The 17,367-nt window shown below is 42.6% G+C and overlaps 1 protein-coding gene across 8 annotated transcripts in view; it reads left to right on the top strand.

Annotated features, from left to right (window-relative positions):
- The window catches only part of LOC118312587 (nucleosome-remodeling factor subunit BPTF-like), a 42,142-nt gene that overhangs the window by 1,888 nt on the left and 22,887 nt on the right, over positions 1 to 17,367 (top strand). For 6 of the 8 annotated variants that reach the window (XR_007031325.1, XR_007031326.1, XM_047333857.1 and 3 more), the window contains exons 2-15: positions 1,092 to 1,914; positions 5,188 to 5,239; positions 5,494 to 5,662; positions 6,895 to 7,110; positions 7,751 to 7,945; positions 8,747 to 8,926; positions 9,104 to 9,279; positions 9,541 to 9,720; positions 9,961 to 10,142; positions 10,457 to 10,588; positions 12,455 to 12,584; positions 13,122 to 13,257; positions 13,715 to 14,017; positions 14,258 to 16,352. Coding sequence is in view for 6 of the 8 variants with exons in the window: in XM_047333857.1 (XP_047189813.1) it covers positions 1,092 to 1,914; positions 5,188 to 5,239; positions 5,494 to 5,662; positions 6,895 to 7,110; positions 7,751 to 7,945; positions 8,747 to 8,926; positions 9,104 to 9,279; positions 9,541 to 9,720; positions 9,961 to 10,142; positions 10,457 to 10,588; positions 12,455 to 12,584; positions 13,122 to 13,257; positions 13,715 to 14,017; positions 14,258 to 16,352 (4,969 nt within the window). In the remaining 2 variants the exon portion in view is untranslated. The remainder of the gene's footprint in view (positions 1 to 1,091; positions 1,915 to 5,187; positions 5,240 to 5,493; positions 5,663 to 6,894; positions 7,111 to 7,750; positions 7,946 to 8,746; positions 8,927 to 9,103; positions 9,280 to 9,540; positions 9,721 to 9,960; positions 10,143 to 10,456; positions 10,589 to 12,454; positions 12,585 to 13,121; positions 13,258 to 13,714; positions 14,018 to 14,257; positions 16,353 to 17,367) is intronic. The other 2 variants (XM_047333859.1, XM_047333860.1) reach the window with 2 other exon arrangements.

Here is a 17,367-nt window from a genome sequence, read left to right as displayed (position 1 = left end):
AACATGTGCAAAGTCAATGCACTGGGAGGGATGGAGCAATGCACTGGGACCATTTCTAAATGGGTTTGGAAAAATAGTCCTCGGGGTCACCCAACTTTCTTTTTCTGTCTTGGGGGGGGGGAATAGTTGTCTGGAAAAACATTTTTTCATCATATTTCTCGATTGGTTTGCCCTGTGACACCTGCAACACACTACCCAGGCATGGTACACACACACACACACACACACACACACACTCAGCTCTCAACTTCCAATGGCCGGAGAGTCTGCCTTTTTCTGCAGACACGTGAACATATTGTGCAGCTGAGCGTGTGGGGTCTTTCATAAGACCAGTGGTGGCAGACAGACATTACGGTGCTTTCGCTGTCATTGGCACGTACATCCATGATGCTTTCAAACGCACTGCACGCCCATACACATAACACATTCACACACTAAGAACCCTGTCTTTGATGCCAAATAGTGAGCCCGCTGTCAACCCCTGTCCGACCCTGTCGCACTACACTGCTGTCGCAGGTTGATCCCAGGCCTTCCCCATTCACCAAAGATCCATTTCTGCTGCCGTAGTCGTATCTCTGTTAACACATTCACGGCTAAACCGCAGAATCGTACTAGTTCTATTACAAATACATTTGCTAAAAAGTAAACAATTTCTTATTTATCAGCTTTAAATACAGTGTTTACAGCAAAGGTACAACACGGCGGAGAGTATGGATGGATGTGGTTGTTTATAGGATTAGTTAATTTGCACGCCCTATGAAAAGTTAATGCAGGTACCTAAACTCTACAGCAGTGTTACACAATCTGTGACATTGAGAAGAGCTCATGAGAAAGCTAGCAGTGCACAACAGCATCTACTATGTAATGTTGATTTTATAATGAGTGAATAGTATCGGGGAATTTATGTTTATGATTAAACATAAAAATCTAAGATTCATATCTTTTAACTCCCCTTATTGTAAAGTGTACATGGGCAGAACACAGTGGTTAAAGTGGTTTATACACAACTCTCCGTATAATTTGTCCCCTTTTATTTATGTGTATCCCTTCTCTAATGCCTCACCTGACTCTTTTCCTCTCACTTCTTACAGGCCCGAGAAGGAGTCGGGCTTTGCAACCTCAGTCTCCCATCCTGGAGGCAAAAGACATTCCTCCCTTGGAGCTTCCCAAGTCGTCTGAGGACCTCCCGGTTCCTACCTCACAGCTCCTCAATGTATCTGCTGTCTACGAGGTCCTCCGCAACTTTGGCTCGGTGCTGCGGCTCTCTCCGTTCCGCTTTGAGGATTTCTGTACAGCACTGGCCAGCCAGGAGCAGTGCACACTGCTGGCTGAGACCCACATCTCCCTGCTCAAAGCTATTCTCAGAGAGGAGGACACTTCCAACACCACATTTGGCCCGGCAGACGTGAAGGACTCTGTTAACTCCACTCTGTATTTTGTCGATGGTATGACCTGGCCAGAGGTGGTGCGGGCGTATTGTGAGAGTGACCCGGAGTACAGGCATATTCTCCCTTTCCAAGAGTGTGAGGATTACCCGTTTGAACCATTGGACAGCAAAGTTAAAGTTCTTCAGTTTTTGGTGGACCAGTTCCTGGCAACCAATATTGCCCGGGAGGAACTATTGTCAGAAGGGGTGGTCGCCTACGATGACCACTGCAGGGTGTGCCATCGCCTTGGTGACCTGCTGTGCTGTGAGACATGTTCAGCCGTTTACCATCTGGAGTGTGTGAAGCCACCATTGCAGGAAGTGCCAGAGGACGAGTGGCAGTGCGAAGTGTGTGTAGCACACAAGGTACCTGGTGTTGCCGACTGCATCCCAGAGGTTCAGAAGAGCAAGCCCTTCATTCGGCAACTGCCAGTCGGCTATGACCGACACCAACGCAAATATTGGTTCCTGAATCGCCGTGTTGTTGTGTAAGTTTACCATTTTTTTATGTTCAAAGATTATTGAAAGGATTCGACATTAGAGGTCTTTGTGTAGGTGACTCATAGATATGTCATTTAAAAAAGATATTAGTCAAAGAAAAATACAAATATCACTCAAACATTTTATTAGGTCTGTTCAATTCCTTGCCCAAAATTTGATTTAGTTACGATACATTCTCAAAGAGTTGTACCAATTTCCATCACTTTATGTTTTCAAAGACTAATCGTCTTTTGGCTGTGAAGAAAATCAGCAGAAAAGCATTCAAAGCAGCTTAATTAATTTGTTTGTGTACAACTACAAATCACGCCACAAGGAGGAGAGATGTGTCCTCAAATCCAATTTCCATTCTACTCATTCCTCTACTGTGATTGGATATGACACAATATACACTGTGCTTGGCGTCTGTGCCGCTGATGGTTCCATTGTGGGTCAGTTTACATTGTTCATTCATTTATGAGCTCTGCGGCTTAGACTGTGAAGGTCATGGGGGGTCTGGAGCCAATCCTAGCTGACATTGGGCGAGAGGTGATGTACATCTTGGACAGGTCGCCAGTCGATGACACGGCTGACATAAACCTATTCATTCTCACATTCACCCCTACAAGCAATTCAGTCACCAATTTACCTAACCTGTCTATCTTTGGACTGTGGGAGGAAGCAGGAGTATCTGCAGAAAACCCATACAGGCATGAGGAGAGCATGCAAACTCCACCAAGGTCTAGAGGCGAGTAATGAAGCCAGGTCAAGTGACCTGCAGTGACCCTTTCAGACTGACTTAATATATATTAGGTTGACAGGTTTTCTTACTTACTGGACTATTGGAGAGCCCTCTTCAGTCCAGGAGCAATGTCAAACCGAGTGAATGCCCATCCAAGGTTCGCTCTTGTTATTCCTCGGTTTCTATCGCTCTCCTTTGGGCCTCGTTTTCTTGTGCTGGGTAGTTTCCACGGTTACTCCAGTTGTTTTACAGTCCGCAAGCTCTGCTATCTAGGGAAAGCTTCCGATTGCTGCCACGGGAAAACAAAAGTGCTGCCCTTTTCCTGTTTTGGTTGCAAGATGGCACACGCATTTTCTTTGTGCCGTTAATCAAGCTTTGGTTTTGTGGGAAGATTTTGGACGCGGGTTGCAGACAGAATTGCATAGTGAACATGGGACTTATAGGAAACAAATGTAAATGCAGATGGTGGTATAATTTTCTATAGCCATTAATTTAAGTTAATTTATTTGATTAAGTAAACAGTTTTTCAGACAATCTGGAAACAACGTACAAGATTGTTTATTTTGTCACTGTTGACTATTCTCCGTTAGAAGAATTCAGTTCAGCATAGTGGTGGTAAGTACCAAAAATGACTGAAATCCCTCCATGGGATTAAACATAACCTTGACCATCAGCAGTATTGGCCCCTATACGTTAGCAAATTATCTTAGTTTTGAGCAGTCACAGATGTTGTGTGTGTGCGCTGGGTCAGCAGCATCAGCAGAAGGCCTGCTACATAAACCATAAAGGAGCGTGGATCACCTGAACAGTATGAGATTTAAGGGGTTAGGTGGCCCAAGGTTTGTCATCGCTGCATTTCACTCTCTCTGCTCACAAAATTGGCCCCAGCAGGTGCTCTTCAATCTCTCTTCAAAAAGTGTGAATGGTTGCATTTACACACAGAAAAAAGCAGTCAAATATACTGCCATTATTATTATTATCATTATCATTATTATTATTATTATTATTATTATTATTATTATCATTACTAATTTATACAGCACATTTAATATCATAAAGGCAGCTCAAAGTGCTCTACGAGAAAATGTGATAATAAGAAATAGATGCTTCTAAACAGAGCACTTGAAGGATACATTAATATATACATTTTTTAATTATATGATCCAGCCTTACTCTGCATGATTACTCAAAGTGTATAAGATATATCTATTGTTTCATTAGTTAAATAGGGTACATAGCAATTAATCAATGATAACTCTCTTCCACAACATGGACAGCCAAGATGATCCTAACAGCCAAGTGTGTGCACTTACTTCAAACTGTTTCTGGGGGAAAATATTTTAAATTTAATGGCTCCTAGAAATCACTCATAACCCTCAATCCACTCAGCTGATAAAGGTCAATTCTTATTGGAGAAATTTTAACAAATATTTTACAATTGCAACACACAAAATTACATTATGCTTCTGTAATATGCATTAATTGTGTTTTCGTCTAAATATGAACACCTGTTAACGCGCAACGTTTGATTGACATTTTTACAAAATGCAACATTCTTCAGTGGATTTATTGTCCAGCATCTCCCACCAGCACCTTGAATGTTTTGCACAGCTGTTCATACCCGCTCCTGTTTTTGAGTTTTGTTGTTGATGTGAAGTATATGTCGATGTTGTCGTTGATGTTAAGTATACAGCATTGTCTATGATGAGAAAAGACAGAATTGCAACACCATAGAGAGACTGAAATAGGTTTTCACATTTCCACAACAAGTCCACTTTGTTGATGATGGTCAGTCAAACAGGGGGTATCACAGACACGGACACACAAACACACTAGGGCTGAAACTATATCGATCCATAACCGATTAATCTTTCGATTGTTTTCTCGATTAGTTGTTTCGTCCATAAAATGTCATAAAATGGTGAAAAAAGATGTCAATCTTTTTTCCCTAAACCCCAAGATGATGTTTTTTTTTTCCACAGACCAAAGATATTTAGTCTACTGTCATAGATGAGCAAAGAAACCAGGAAATATTCACATTACAGAAGCTGAAATCATAGAGTTTTGACTTTTTTTCTCCATAAAAACTACTTGTACCGATTAATCGATTATCAAAATAGTTGGCGATAAATTTAGTAATCGATTAACTGTAAAACACACAAACACTCAACATGCCTCCGTTTGACAGAAGTCGGCTGCAGAACAAACCGGTAAAATTACCATTTATAATGGATAGGTTCACCTGGCAAAGTGACAGAACAGTAACTGGGACACCTCAGTAAATACCTGCTCGCATTATCAATTCTATTTAGCCTCTGATTATGTATTTGTCAAATGATATATTATTAGTTTATTCATCAGGAATAATACACAAAATTCAATGTGATATACGTGCTTACATTTAGGCAAATTGCTACAACCCCTTTGGAAAAAAGAAAGAGAAATGTATTAAGCTGCACCACAGGAAGCAAGCATATGTCCTACTCCTGCCTGCTGTCTAATTTTTTACTGATTTGTCTCCTCTCTCATTTCTCCCCTACAGTGAAGAGGATGGTGAGCAGGAGGACAAAGCCATCTGGTACTACAGCAGCAAGGTAAATGGCTTATCTTTTTCTCCCAACTACAGTTGTATCCTCTTTACACAATCAAAATGAATGAATTTAGTTTCTCCTTCCTTGTTTCTCTCTATTTTTTTCCCCTTTATCAACGTTGCACTACCATGTTATCTCTTTCAATTTAACAAAATACATCCAAACCTTCCCTGTGTTTTTGGCAGTACGGCTGTCCTAATATTGAGCTAATCTTGTGTTGCACTTCTTGAAACCTCCCTAAACTCTGTCCTTCCCAGGTCCAGCTGGCTGAGCTGATAGATTGCTTAGACAAGGAGTACTGGGAGGCCGACTTGAATGCAGCCCTTGAGGAGATAAGGGACGAGGTGCACACGCATATGGACATCACTGAAGACCTGACCAATAAGGCCCGTGGCAGCAACAAGTGTTTCCTCACTGCTGCCAGTGGTAAAGAACTCTGTCTCCTTTTTTATAAGAAACAAATCACCAGAGAATCCGAGTTGCATTCTGTCACAGAGTTTTATTTTGGATCTGAGTGGAAGAATGATCTCAAAGTATGTTTTCTCCTTCTCTTTCTCCTGCTCTCTCTGTTCCCCCCTTTAACCCGCTCCCTGCATCCTCCCCATTGCTGATGAATGCCACCCAGTCATAGATGGCTGGGCTATAGGAATCAACCCAGCTCTTATGTAACCTTACTCTGGTTGCAGTTTGGCTAGTATCCAGCTCTTGAGCTTCCCCTCAGTCCCTCATCCCTTCCTCTCTGTCTGCTGGATATCCACCGAATCCATGCGTATGTTTGTGGCTCGCACTGTTGGTGAAAAGGATCGACACATAGTCAGCACGTCATGTTCATAGCATGCTGTGCATTTCAAGTTCAACACAATTAAGCTGTGGGAAATGGTGCGACACTTCAAATGGTTCTGTGGAAAGTGTTTTTCACTTTTGATGTTGCAGGTTGACTGTAAACTAGCAATTCTAACAATTATCTGCTGTGCACGATCAAGTTAAATGTTCTCATTGACGACACTCTTTAACCTTTTTTTCCTCCAAGAAGTTAATGATACAAGCACAGAAAAAAAACATCACTTGAAAGAAACAGCATAATCTCAATGCTGCTCCTGTGGTGTGAGCTGTGAAAACCACAATTAATACAGAATACAAGTGATTTATTGATCAATAAGTTAGAAAAAGCAATGACTAATGACCTTATTTAGTTTCCTCTCACTTTTAAACAGTCACTTCATGGCTGTCACATATAAAATATGTGGTATTTCCTCAAATTTGGTGACAAGACTGGCGTTAAACTGAGGCATATATTATCATTTTTATATTATCCTTCTCCTTTCTTCCAGTTCCATGTCTGGTTAGGCTACAGTGGCTATGTATCAGTCCTCAGTGTATCAGTGTTAAATGAAGGGGTTAATTATTTCTTCGTACATTAAAGGACAAGCTATTGATTCCTTGAGTTTCAATGAAAGAAAAGACTATATAAGACTATATATATATATATATATATGTTTTTTACATGTCCTCTGTCACTGATCACATCCCTGAATTTGATTATCATGAAATCTCCCTGTCAATCACATCTCCTTGGGCTATTTATGGGCTCTGCCCTTAATTTCTTTTGTCTTACAACTATTGTATTTCCTTTGTTTACCTCTTTGTCCTGCATCCAGAGGAGATCCTGGAGCGGTTGCGGGCGAAGAAGGAGGAGGAGCTGGAGGAGGTGAAAAGACGAGCTGCAGAGGAAGCCCATAAAGCACGGATGGAGAAGGAAGATGGAGATGTCAGGCTGAAAGATGAGGGGCATCAGGATGGCAAGGAAATGACAGAGGAGGAGGAGATAAGTGAAGAGACCGCACAGGAGAAAAGGGATGGTTTCAAAACTGGAGGTAATTATGAGGAATAAAAACATGACCAAATATTCATCCCAAATAAATGATCAAAGTAAAAAATGAATCATCTAACATGAAAAGCTGTTGTACTCACTCTCAGTACCTCCACTCTATTCTGTTTTTGAGCCTTGGCAAAAGGACATAATCACAATGGAGTAATTAGTTATTGATTTAAGAATCAAATCTGCAGTTATTTGGCCATTGGATCCGCTAGAAATGCTGGGCTCTTTTTTAAGATTCAAACGCCAAATTTATCACTCACAAAGCACTTGTTAATTTAAAACATTGTCTTGCTGAGTATGTATTATCCAGTGCAATAAAGAGGCGCTGATAAAGAATAACTAGACATGTATTGAATTGGCAGCAGAACAAAACGCTAACATCTTGCAATAAGTGAGTTGCAAGTAAATCTTGCCGGTTTGAGGCATCTAATAAACTGTGAGTGCATAATGAATATAAATGTCTATATGTGTTCCCATAAATTCACGATTGAAAAGCTATTTTAAATAACTGTAAATGTTTAGATACTTTTTGGAAGGTAGCATATGTAGCTTTGCCAATGATGTCTAAAATTAAATGAAATACAATTTTTCACCTACTGGTGATGGATGTTATATGATTTTGATTTTTGCTGAAGCCCCACCCACTGGCCAAGAAGGCAGTAGTGGCAGTAACTTCTCAGATGGGCCGATACGTCCTGTAACCTCTGCTCCTACACAAACCACCACCGTGGGGGCATGTCTGGCTACTGAGGCTCCAAAGCCCCCGACCTCCACCGTAGAGGCTCGGATAGAGGGCTGTTCCCATATGGAGGCCTCTAACAACACAGAAGGTATACAAAGGACAGTTCAGGGTGAAGCTGCCCTTATTAAGCTCATTTTGGGGGATCTGCTTTACTGCCACAGTCTGCAATTCTACTGGATTGTGTGATGAATCTAAAACCCCATCACCTCCCGCCAGTGCTTTGGTGTTCCTTCTGACCATTTCCCAGCCTGTATCTTTTTTTGCATGTGGCCTCTCATTCCATTTGCTGGCTGTTGTGTTCAGTCGTCCAATGTGTTTCCAATTCTGGAACAAAATTGGCCATTCGGCACTTGTACTATTTTAATCCCTGAGAAGCTTATTGCATCAACTGATATGCAATCATATGACATTGTCACTGCAATCAGCAGTAGCCTCACCAAGCTTCAGTCAACTGGGGAAGAGATCGCAATAGTTCCTTCTTCAGCTTCTTGCTGTCAAATGGCACTAGAGCACAATTTGTTGTTGTGGTCATGTTGCTTTGCTTGGACTGGTCAGTCATTGCTTTGAAAGACTCAAATAATGATTATTTGATGCATGCATTGCACATGAGTTACCAGTAGAGGGAGCCCCAGCCTTAACTCTCAAAACTATCACTAGAAAGTTCCTGTCTTCACTAGACTGAGCTTCTTCTGGTGCAGAACTTACTGTTTATTGGTCAGCGTCAACAGCTTTGATACTACACTTTGATACTTACACCTGCTTCTTGCTTGGCAAAACAGTCCATGAAAAATTGCCTCAGTTTATGACAGCAAGAACCGCACCGTCAAGATTTGCAAATCTCATTTATCTATCAGTCAACACTGTTTGTGATTTCCTGTCATTGTTGCAGAACCCCCATCATCAGATTGTGTTAGTGGAGATGGAATCCCCAGCCTGACCCAGCCCCCCCAGACCAGTGAAGAGAACAGTAACGGCAGCATGGGAGCTGGGGCTCTTCCCAGGGGTCCCGAACCCCCAGACTTGGCTGACAAGTCCTCCCAGTCGTCCCTGGCGAGCTTCGATGACACAGGTATGATAAAGCATCATGAGTACGTCTTGTTTTGTTGTGTTATGAAATTACTGTCACAGGTTTTTTTCTTTTTTAGTAATCTCTGCACTTTGTATCACATTAGCTCAAGTACAGTTTACATTTGTGTAAGACATTGCCTTTTCTGTCTTTGACTAAACTGTCTCCTGCATTTTACAGGAGATGGTAAAGACTCGGCCAACGGCGAGACAACGGGTCTCAGCAGTAAGAAGTCTTCAGCAACTCGCATGGTGACCCGGCTGAGGAACCCGGACAGCAAGCTGAGTCAGCTGAAAAACCAACAGGTGGCTGCTGCTGTTCATGAAGCCAACAAGGGCTTTAAAGAGGGCAAAGAGGTGAGAGCAGTGGATGAAATAGATCCTGCTCTTTAGGCCTATAGGAAGCACTTTAGATTGACTATCCTCTGACTGCTAAACACCATTCATAAACTATTTTAGCCCATCTCCCAGAGGAACAACATTTAAGCAAGCAGTCAAGCCAGAACAAGGAAAGAATAGCTATTTTCAAGATGCCATTGATGGCATTGATGGGGGTGCGTATCTCATTCAGAGCAAACAGTTTAAATTATTTCTGATAGGATTTTCTTACCTCCACAGGTACTAGTAGTAAATGCACAAGGTGACGTGACGCGTGTCAGCACGCGCAGCAGCAAAGACGTGGTGATGAAGGGGTCCCTCAGTCAATACTTCAAGCTTGGCCAGGAGGGCAAGTACCGCGTCTATCATAACCAGTACAGCTCCAACACTGTGGCCCTGAACAAGCACCAGCACAGAGAGGCAAGTAGCAGGTCAACTCGTGGTGTTGCCATTTGAATGTTCATACACCCAGAAATAATGAATTGTGGTTCGGTGGCTGCCAAAACTCCCTTGGTTTGTAATTCAGATGGGTTGAAAATTATAAATTGTCCACAGTTGTGAATGTCTGCCTGTGTTGGGTACACTATAATCCCCATGCTGGTTTCCTGAATTCCTAACCTCAGTTCCTGATTCAAATCTACCTAATCTGTCTTTCATCAGGACCATGACAAGAGGCGGCATCTCTCGCACAAGTTCTGCATGACACCTGCAGGGGAATTCAAGTGGAACGGGTCCATTCATGGCTCGAAGGTTCTGACCATCTCCACACTGAGACTCACCATCATCCAGCTGGAGAATAATGTTCCAGCACCATTTATGCATCCCAACTGGGCCTCACACAGGTATAGATTGACTTGGAGGACTGGAATGTTTTATGTGTGCATGCATGTTAACTGTTTGGTTTTAACCACACAAAAATGTGCAGTGGGTATTGGTTCTATTGCTTTAGGTTGATGCCTTCTAGTAAATCTGGAATTTTTATGTTTTGAAAGGAAACCAGTGCCAGAACCGTGGTGCTCTTATCAAAAGTAAAAGCATACCACAACTACCACCACATGACTGACAACTTAAAGCCAAATGAAGACTAAATGTGAAACCACCCAGAGTGAATTGAAGAGTTTAAAAGTTTTTAAATGTCAATGCCTTTGTTTTGTAGGACAAATTGGATCAAAGCAGTTCAGATGTGCAGTAAGGCCAGAGAGTTTGCTCTGGCTCTGGCTATCCTGGAATGTGCCATTAAACCTGTGGCCATGCTGCCTGTTTGGAAGGACTCACTGGGCCATACCAGGTATTTACTATACTTTAATATACTATACTATATATATACATATTACATAATCATAAATCTGTGTTTATACTCCCTGATACAATTTCTCAAGCACACATATGCAAAATAATAGTTACATGATCCATACACAAGTTCAGTTTAAATGCAACACATTGAGATACTTTAAAAAAAAGTTCAAAACTCAAACAAGCATTCAGTGCATCGTACACGGGGGATGTGTGGTCAGTTTAGCCGGCTGAGGCGATCACAACCAGATCAAATCAAAAGGCCCACCGAAGCTGTGAGGCATAATATTTAGATTGCGAGTCCACTAGCAGTACCACCCACCTCTGCCTCTACTACTGCTTCAACACCACGGCGCCCCTTTAAAGAAGTGATTGTCCAAGATTTCACAAGGTCAGGCCCAGAGTGTGTTTATGTGTGTGACTGAACTGTGAGCATCAAAGTAAGAGAGCGCGAGGGAGCCTCAGGACAAGTGTGTGTATTTCATGGAACTGATCCAAGAGCAACTACCACCTTCTCATCTTTAATCTGGGCTGTGTACCCACTCAGTAAGCTTTCCAGCTACTCTCAAGAAAAATAATTATTAATGTTGCAAGGTTGTCATAAGGAAGGTGTATTTGTAAACTCCACAATAGGTCGATTTGAGGGCTGAAAATATATGAATGGCTGTTGCTAATTGACCATCATACAAACAAACAAAAATCCTCCTCACTCAAAAAGTACAGGCCCGTTTCTAAGATACTTTTTTTAGCTAATGGCGTACATCTGTCTTAGATGAGCACAACATCAGGTTTCTGTTTGGTGCTTTCAACAGACACTGCTCTATTCGGAGTCTCCAGAGATCAGTTAACGCAGGCTGAATGTTCTGTGTTGGTATATTGGATCACAGCTCTGCTTTTGATACTGTGGATCACCATGTCATGATGGAGAGGGTCAGGCAGTGGGTGGGTATCTCTGGAGCAGCTCGGTATTTGTTCTCCTTGCGTCTGTGAGACTGGACTTTCTCTTTCACAGTTCATGATAATGCGTCATCAACACAATCTCTGTTTTGTAGTGATCCCCGAGGTTATTTTCCTCTGCCCAATGCTGTTTGCACTTTTAACGGCTTCCTCTTGGACAGATACTAAGTAATTTTAGTTGTATATCCTACCATTGTTATGCAGACGACACACATTTAATATTAATGTTTCAAACCTATATGTTCTACTGCCTCATCTCCATAAAACAATGGCTGGCTGATTTTTGTCTACAGCTTAACACTGACAAAACAGTGATTCTAATTTCTACCAGATGGCTTTGTCCTGAAGGTGATGGAAAGTCTTGGCTCTCTATCCTCCCCTGTTAAACGTACTCTTCGTTATCTGGGTGTTTCTTTGGGCCTTGTCTTGACCAGCACATAAATTGTTATTTGGTCGGCTCCTGCTTTTATCTGCTGAAAAATTGCTGAACTCCAACCCATAGCTGCGATTGGCTTGATTACACATTCGTTCATTTCCTCCAGGCTGGTTCAAAATACTGCAGCCTGCCTCTGACCAAGTCTTCTGAAAGGTCTCACATAACTCTAATCCTCATTTCTTTATACTGGCTTCCCCATCCAATTCAGGATACAGATCAAGAGTCTTGTAATCCCGTTCAGAGCTGTGTACGGGCAGGCACCTGCCTACTTAAAGAGCTACTGTAGTCATATAATACCAGTAGAAATCTAAGGTCAAATGCGTCATTCCACAGATGGCCCAAAAATGGTTCTTTTGCCAAAAGACAGCTTTAAGCAATCACAAGTGTTGATGTAAATACAGTTGATTTCAGTTTAAAAGCAGCAGGCTACACTGTACGAACATTTTACATTTTTTTCTGTACATTCAGGTTAAATCGCATGACATCCATGGAGCGAGAGGAGAAGGAGAAAGTCAAAAAAAGGGAGAAAAAGCTGGAGGAGGAAGAGACGATGCTACAGGCCACTTGGGTCAAGTACACCTTCCCAATTAAACATCAGGTAGGTACATTTTGACTTTTCAATGGAAGTGGACTTTCTGGACAGACAGCTGTACAACACAAGATAATCCACACTGTATAGTGCATTGTAAGATGTATTGCATTGTAAAGGTGGCTATTGAACCGCAAAAATATTGACGTCTCATGTGCACCACAAGTGCTGTGGCAAGAGTGCCGATTTTCACAAGATACAACCATCCTAACTTCCAAGATCTGTTGTGTAGTTTGCCTCTAGTTTGAGACATTAATGCCTGGAAAACTGAGTCATTTATTTAATTGGGAACCACTCGCGTGTATGTTGTGAGTATGTGCATGAGTTAACCGTCAAGGACTCTTTGATGCAGCGAGTTGAGCTTTGCTGTGATTCATTTCCCTCAGCAATTAGTGATTTGTGTGTGAATAACCTCGAAACTTATAATCTCCTGCCTCATCGCTCTCTCCTTTCCCACCGCTCTTCCCCTTTTGAACCTTTCAACCCTTGTTGTTTCTCCGTCTGTATTTTTCTCATTCCACTTCTCCTTTCTTGTCTAATGTGAAGGTGTGGAAGCAGAAAGGAGAGGAGTATCGTGTTACGGGCTATGGGGGCTGGAGTTGGATCAGTAAGACCTATGTGCAGCGGTTTGTCCCCAGGCTCCCAGGCAACACCAATGCCAACTACCGCAAAGAACTGGAAGGTCTGGAACGGGACACTTTGGGGCCTAAAATGTGGTTTTTAGTTATTTGGACTTTGGTTTTCTTGGATTTAAAGTTTCTTTGACTCTGAGAAGGAATTAGTCTCTCATTTAGTAATATCAACTCTTTCATTGTGTGTTGGTTGGACTTCAATTAATCAGGTCACTCTTTTGATATGTCTATGGATCATTGTGTTGTGTATTATAACTTAAACCAAAGACCTCACACATAGTTGTATTCTTTATTATTTATTCACCTTTAACTGAATGTAAAAGACTGTCAAACTGCAATGTCCACTCTAATATTTTTCATCTCGGAGGATACAAGTTGATCCTTTTCAAGTTTACTTTATTCCTTAATCACTGATTATTTGTGCTCCTAAATCGACTGTTTAATAGGAAAAGTGTGTTTCAAGCTAGTTTAAAAAATAATGTCTGACTCGTGTTCTGTTTTCCAAAGATGCGAAACTTGGCAAGAAATGCTCCCTGTTGGACTTGAGTCGACGACCCAGTGTAGCCACCCCAGAAGCTCAGGGAGCTGCTGCTTCAGTCTGTGAAGCAAAAGATCAAGGCTTATGCAGCCTCTCCAAACCTGCAACCGATCATCTGCGGTCTGCTGAAGAGTTTGTGTCTAATGAGAGGATGAAAGAGGAAACAAAAGAAGAGGTGGATATAAAAGAAAAGATGGAGGAATCGCCTGTTGATGAATCACCTGCAAAAATGGAGGTGGACCCCACAGAATCAAGATCGGATGAAGAACAAAGTATGACAGAGTGCGACTTAGTGTCTAATAGCATTGTATTCAATTGCATTTACAGTATGAGAGTACACAGAGTGGTGCGCTATGTCCAATTTGTAAGATCGAAATCCGTCCACTTAGATATTGAGTATCTCTCGCATAAGCTTTTCAACTTAATTTGTCTGCCACTTGTTGAGACATGAAATTTTCATGTGGAAAAAGTATCTTATTTTTTATCTAAATCTAAATCCATTTCCTCTCCAGGCTCCAGTGTTCAGGAGGGTAATGCTTCCATGAAGGTCGAGCCAGCAGATGACCCTCAACGACCCTTTTACTACGATGTAGTGGATGTCAGCAACGGATTCCTCACCCGCGTAGCCTACAAGAAGATAGTCAAGACCTCCAAGCTGGATGGCTTGCTGGAGCGCAGAGTGAAGCAGCGCATTATTGAAGAGAAGCAGAGGCAGCAAGTGGCTGCCTCCAAACCCAAGACTCCTCCACCACTTTCATCTACTTCAACCCCTGCTCTGAGCACTCCAGTCCGGCCACGGTCACCACTCAAGCCCAGTACTCTCGCTCAGACACAGCTCGCATTGGGCAATGCTGTGAAAGTGGAGGAGAAATCTTCCACAATTAAAACCCCTGGTGCAGGAGAAGTTAAAGGGGAGAGTCGAGCTGAACTCTCTAAAACTACACAGGATATTGTAACTCCCCTTCCTTCTCCTCATCTGGACTCCACACCCAAACACAGTTGCAGTACAGGTACAAGTGGAGATTTGGCTTCACCACGAAATCAGACCACCTCCCTGCCCCAGGAACTGGTGGCAGACTCTGTGGAAAGGACTATGGGGCCAAAAGAGACCACTGCAGACATTTCAGGGCAAGAGGCTGTCAAACTGCCTGAAGTAGAGGAAATAACAGCGCAGAGAACTCACAGCTCTTTGGAGCAACAAAATGCCATTGTAGCATCAGATGTTACCAAGGCTGCTCATATTGAAAATACAGGATCTGAGCTTCCCAATTTAAAATTGGACTCGGTAAGGACATCTACAAGTGTACTTGACCCAAAAAGTGGTCAAAACACAATGCCCTCTAAACCTGTCCAGCAAAACCTAGAAACTTTAATCTCTGCACATTCAGGCACTGAGGAAAATGGCATGGGCCCGGGAGAGAACCAAGAAAATGTGCAAGAAATTGGACAGCATAGAACAAAAGGTATTAGCACTCCAGAGCTAGTTTCTCCTGTCCCTCGGGTAAATGGTAATGATGGCTTGGGGAGTGAAAGCATGTTGACTAAGTCTGTAATGAGTTCAAATAATGGTGTGCTCACCAACAGTCCCCAACCCAAGGTGAACAGCACTGGTAAAATAGAAGACCATGGCCTTGTTGTCTCGCTGAAGGACAACACGCAGCAAAAGCCTTTGGTGAATGGAGATTTGGCAAATGATTGCACAGAGATTGGGGTAAAAGATCCAGATCTAGTATCGAAGGTAGAGGTAGAGAGCAAGACAGCGATATCAGACCAGAACTACAAACCTCCAGTAAAGATACCAAGGCTGGAAAACAACTTGGTTGCACTTGGAGCTAATACTCAGAGCACTCTGCAGCACAAAAGCCCATCGCCGTTTCAGACCGTGGAGACCAAAGCCAGTCCTGCAGTCAAGATCATCAGAATGGCGCCATCTCCTATACCTTCAGCAGAGGAGTCCAGTCTGAGCGATGAATTTGCTGAGGAGAATAGTAACAGTGGGCCGACGGAGCCACGGAAATCTGTGGTCACCCAGGTAACCACAACTTCCACCACCACCACCACAACAGTAGTTTCCACAGAGAGGAGGATAGCCAGCGCGCCATCCAGTGGATCTGGAGGGTTGGTGTCAACAACAGAAAGCAGCGCAGTGTCCGCTCTTACAACCCTGACCAAAACGACTGTGACCAAAATCTGTTCCCCCGGGCTCGATGGTCAGTCTGAAGATGGCCAGGGTGAAATGGTGACACAAGAACAGAGGACGATGCTCTTGGCCTCTGTCAGTAAGTCAACAACTGACAGTAATGGTAAAGTCTCGGTAGCATCTCTCGCTGTGAGCCAAGAGGACTCTTTATCAACAAAGGGCCGCGTCCGCCTCCTCAAATTCTCCCGCACCAAGAAGACGCGCTCGGACACCGCTCTCCCTTCTTACCGCAAGTTTGTCACCAAGAGCAGCCGCAAGAGTATCTTTGTTCTGCCACATGACGACTTGAAGGTGTTAGGGAGGCGAGGCGGATTCCGTGAGGTCCCTGTGTTTAGCTACAATGCCAAGCCAGCCTCGGATATCTGGCCATATCCTTCACCCAGGCCTACGTTTGGCATCACCTGGAGGTAAGCTTGCTCTCTATCAGTGTGTCGTATGTATGTGTCACCTCATTGTCACTGAACACATTAATGCACTGTGTTTACTGAAAAAGTTAAAGTAGCACTTAATTGAATCCAGTGAAGGCTGGTGTATTGTTATTTTTGCTTCCAGGTCACGTTTCCAATATTGAGACATGAAAAGAATGCTATGAAAGAGATCTCTTTAGAGGAAAATCCTGCTTTTAATGCTTTTTTTAAGTTGAATTATATTTTGTACACACTTTTTTGTACACTTTTACGGCATTGCCCTTCTCTCTTGAACCAGTAGCAGGAAAAAAATCAATTTGACACCTGCATGTCACATGTTTTAGCTGTAATTTTTTTGCAATGCAATAGTGTAAAGGCTATCTCTTTTGGTAGCTGTGTGGTTGATTGTTAATTTGTTAACCACAGTGTTTTGTACCACTTTTTAAAACAATGATGGATTTATACAAAAAGAGGATTGAAGGTTAAAGATAATACTATTTTCTTCATTATCCTCCTGGTTTTGTCCGAATGCCACGTCCTGTTGATTTGTCATCCATTACGTTTACTCCCTCGCTGTCTGACATTCATGGCTGTGGCCCTGAGTGATGTTGTGGCTCTGAGTCGAGTGTCGCAAAGGGACCTCTGGTTATTTCGACCGAACCTCAGAGTTCCAAAGCAGACATGAATCATCCAGTGGTCGGAGAAGTGTCAGGATGTTCACTCTGTGCAATGAACCCAACCCTGCAACCGATGGATATTTTCCCACCTGTGGTTACACATGGGAAAAGGAATATCTACCAAACCCCATAAACACACAGCTCTGTGATGATCATGTTTTTGTAGATGTTCAAGATACTTTGAATGACCAGGTCCTAAATGCCAAGTTCATAGCTGTAAGCCCCAGCCATAATGATGCACGGAAGGAATATTTCTTCTTAGATGAAACTAAAGGAATTTTATCCATTGATGGATGTTGTCCTCTCATCTAATTCTACTCTCAGAACAGTCTGTTACA

This window comes from Scophthalmus maximus, chromosome 8 (genome assembly GCF_022379125.1).
Source record: "Scophthalmus maximus strain ysfricsl-2021 chromosome 8, ASM2237912v1, whole genome shotgun sequence".
NCBI classification, from domain to species: domain Eukaryota; kingdom Metazoa; phylum Chordata; class Actinopteri; order Pleuronectiformes; family Scophthalmidae; genus Scophthalmus; species Scophthalmus maximus.
The sequence above is the reverse complement of the archived record's forward strand: the minus strand, read 5'-3'. Positions and strand labels throughout refer to the sequence as shown.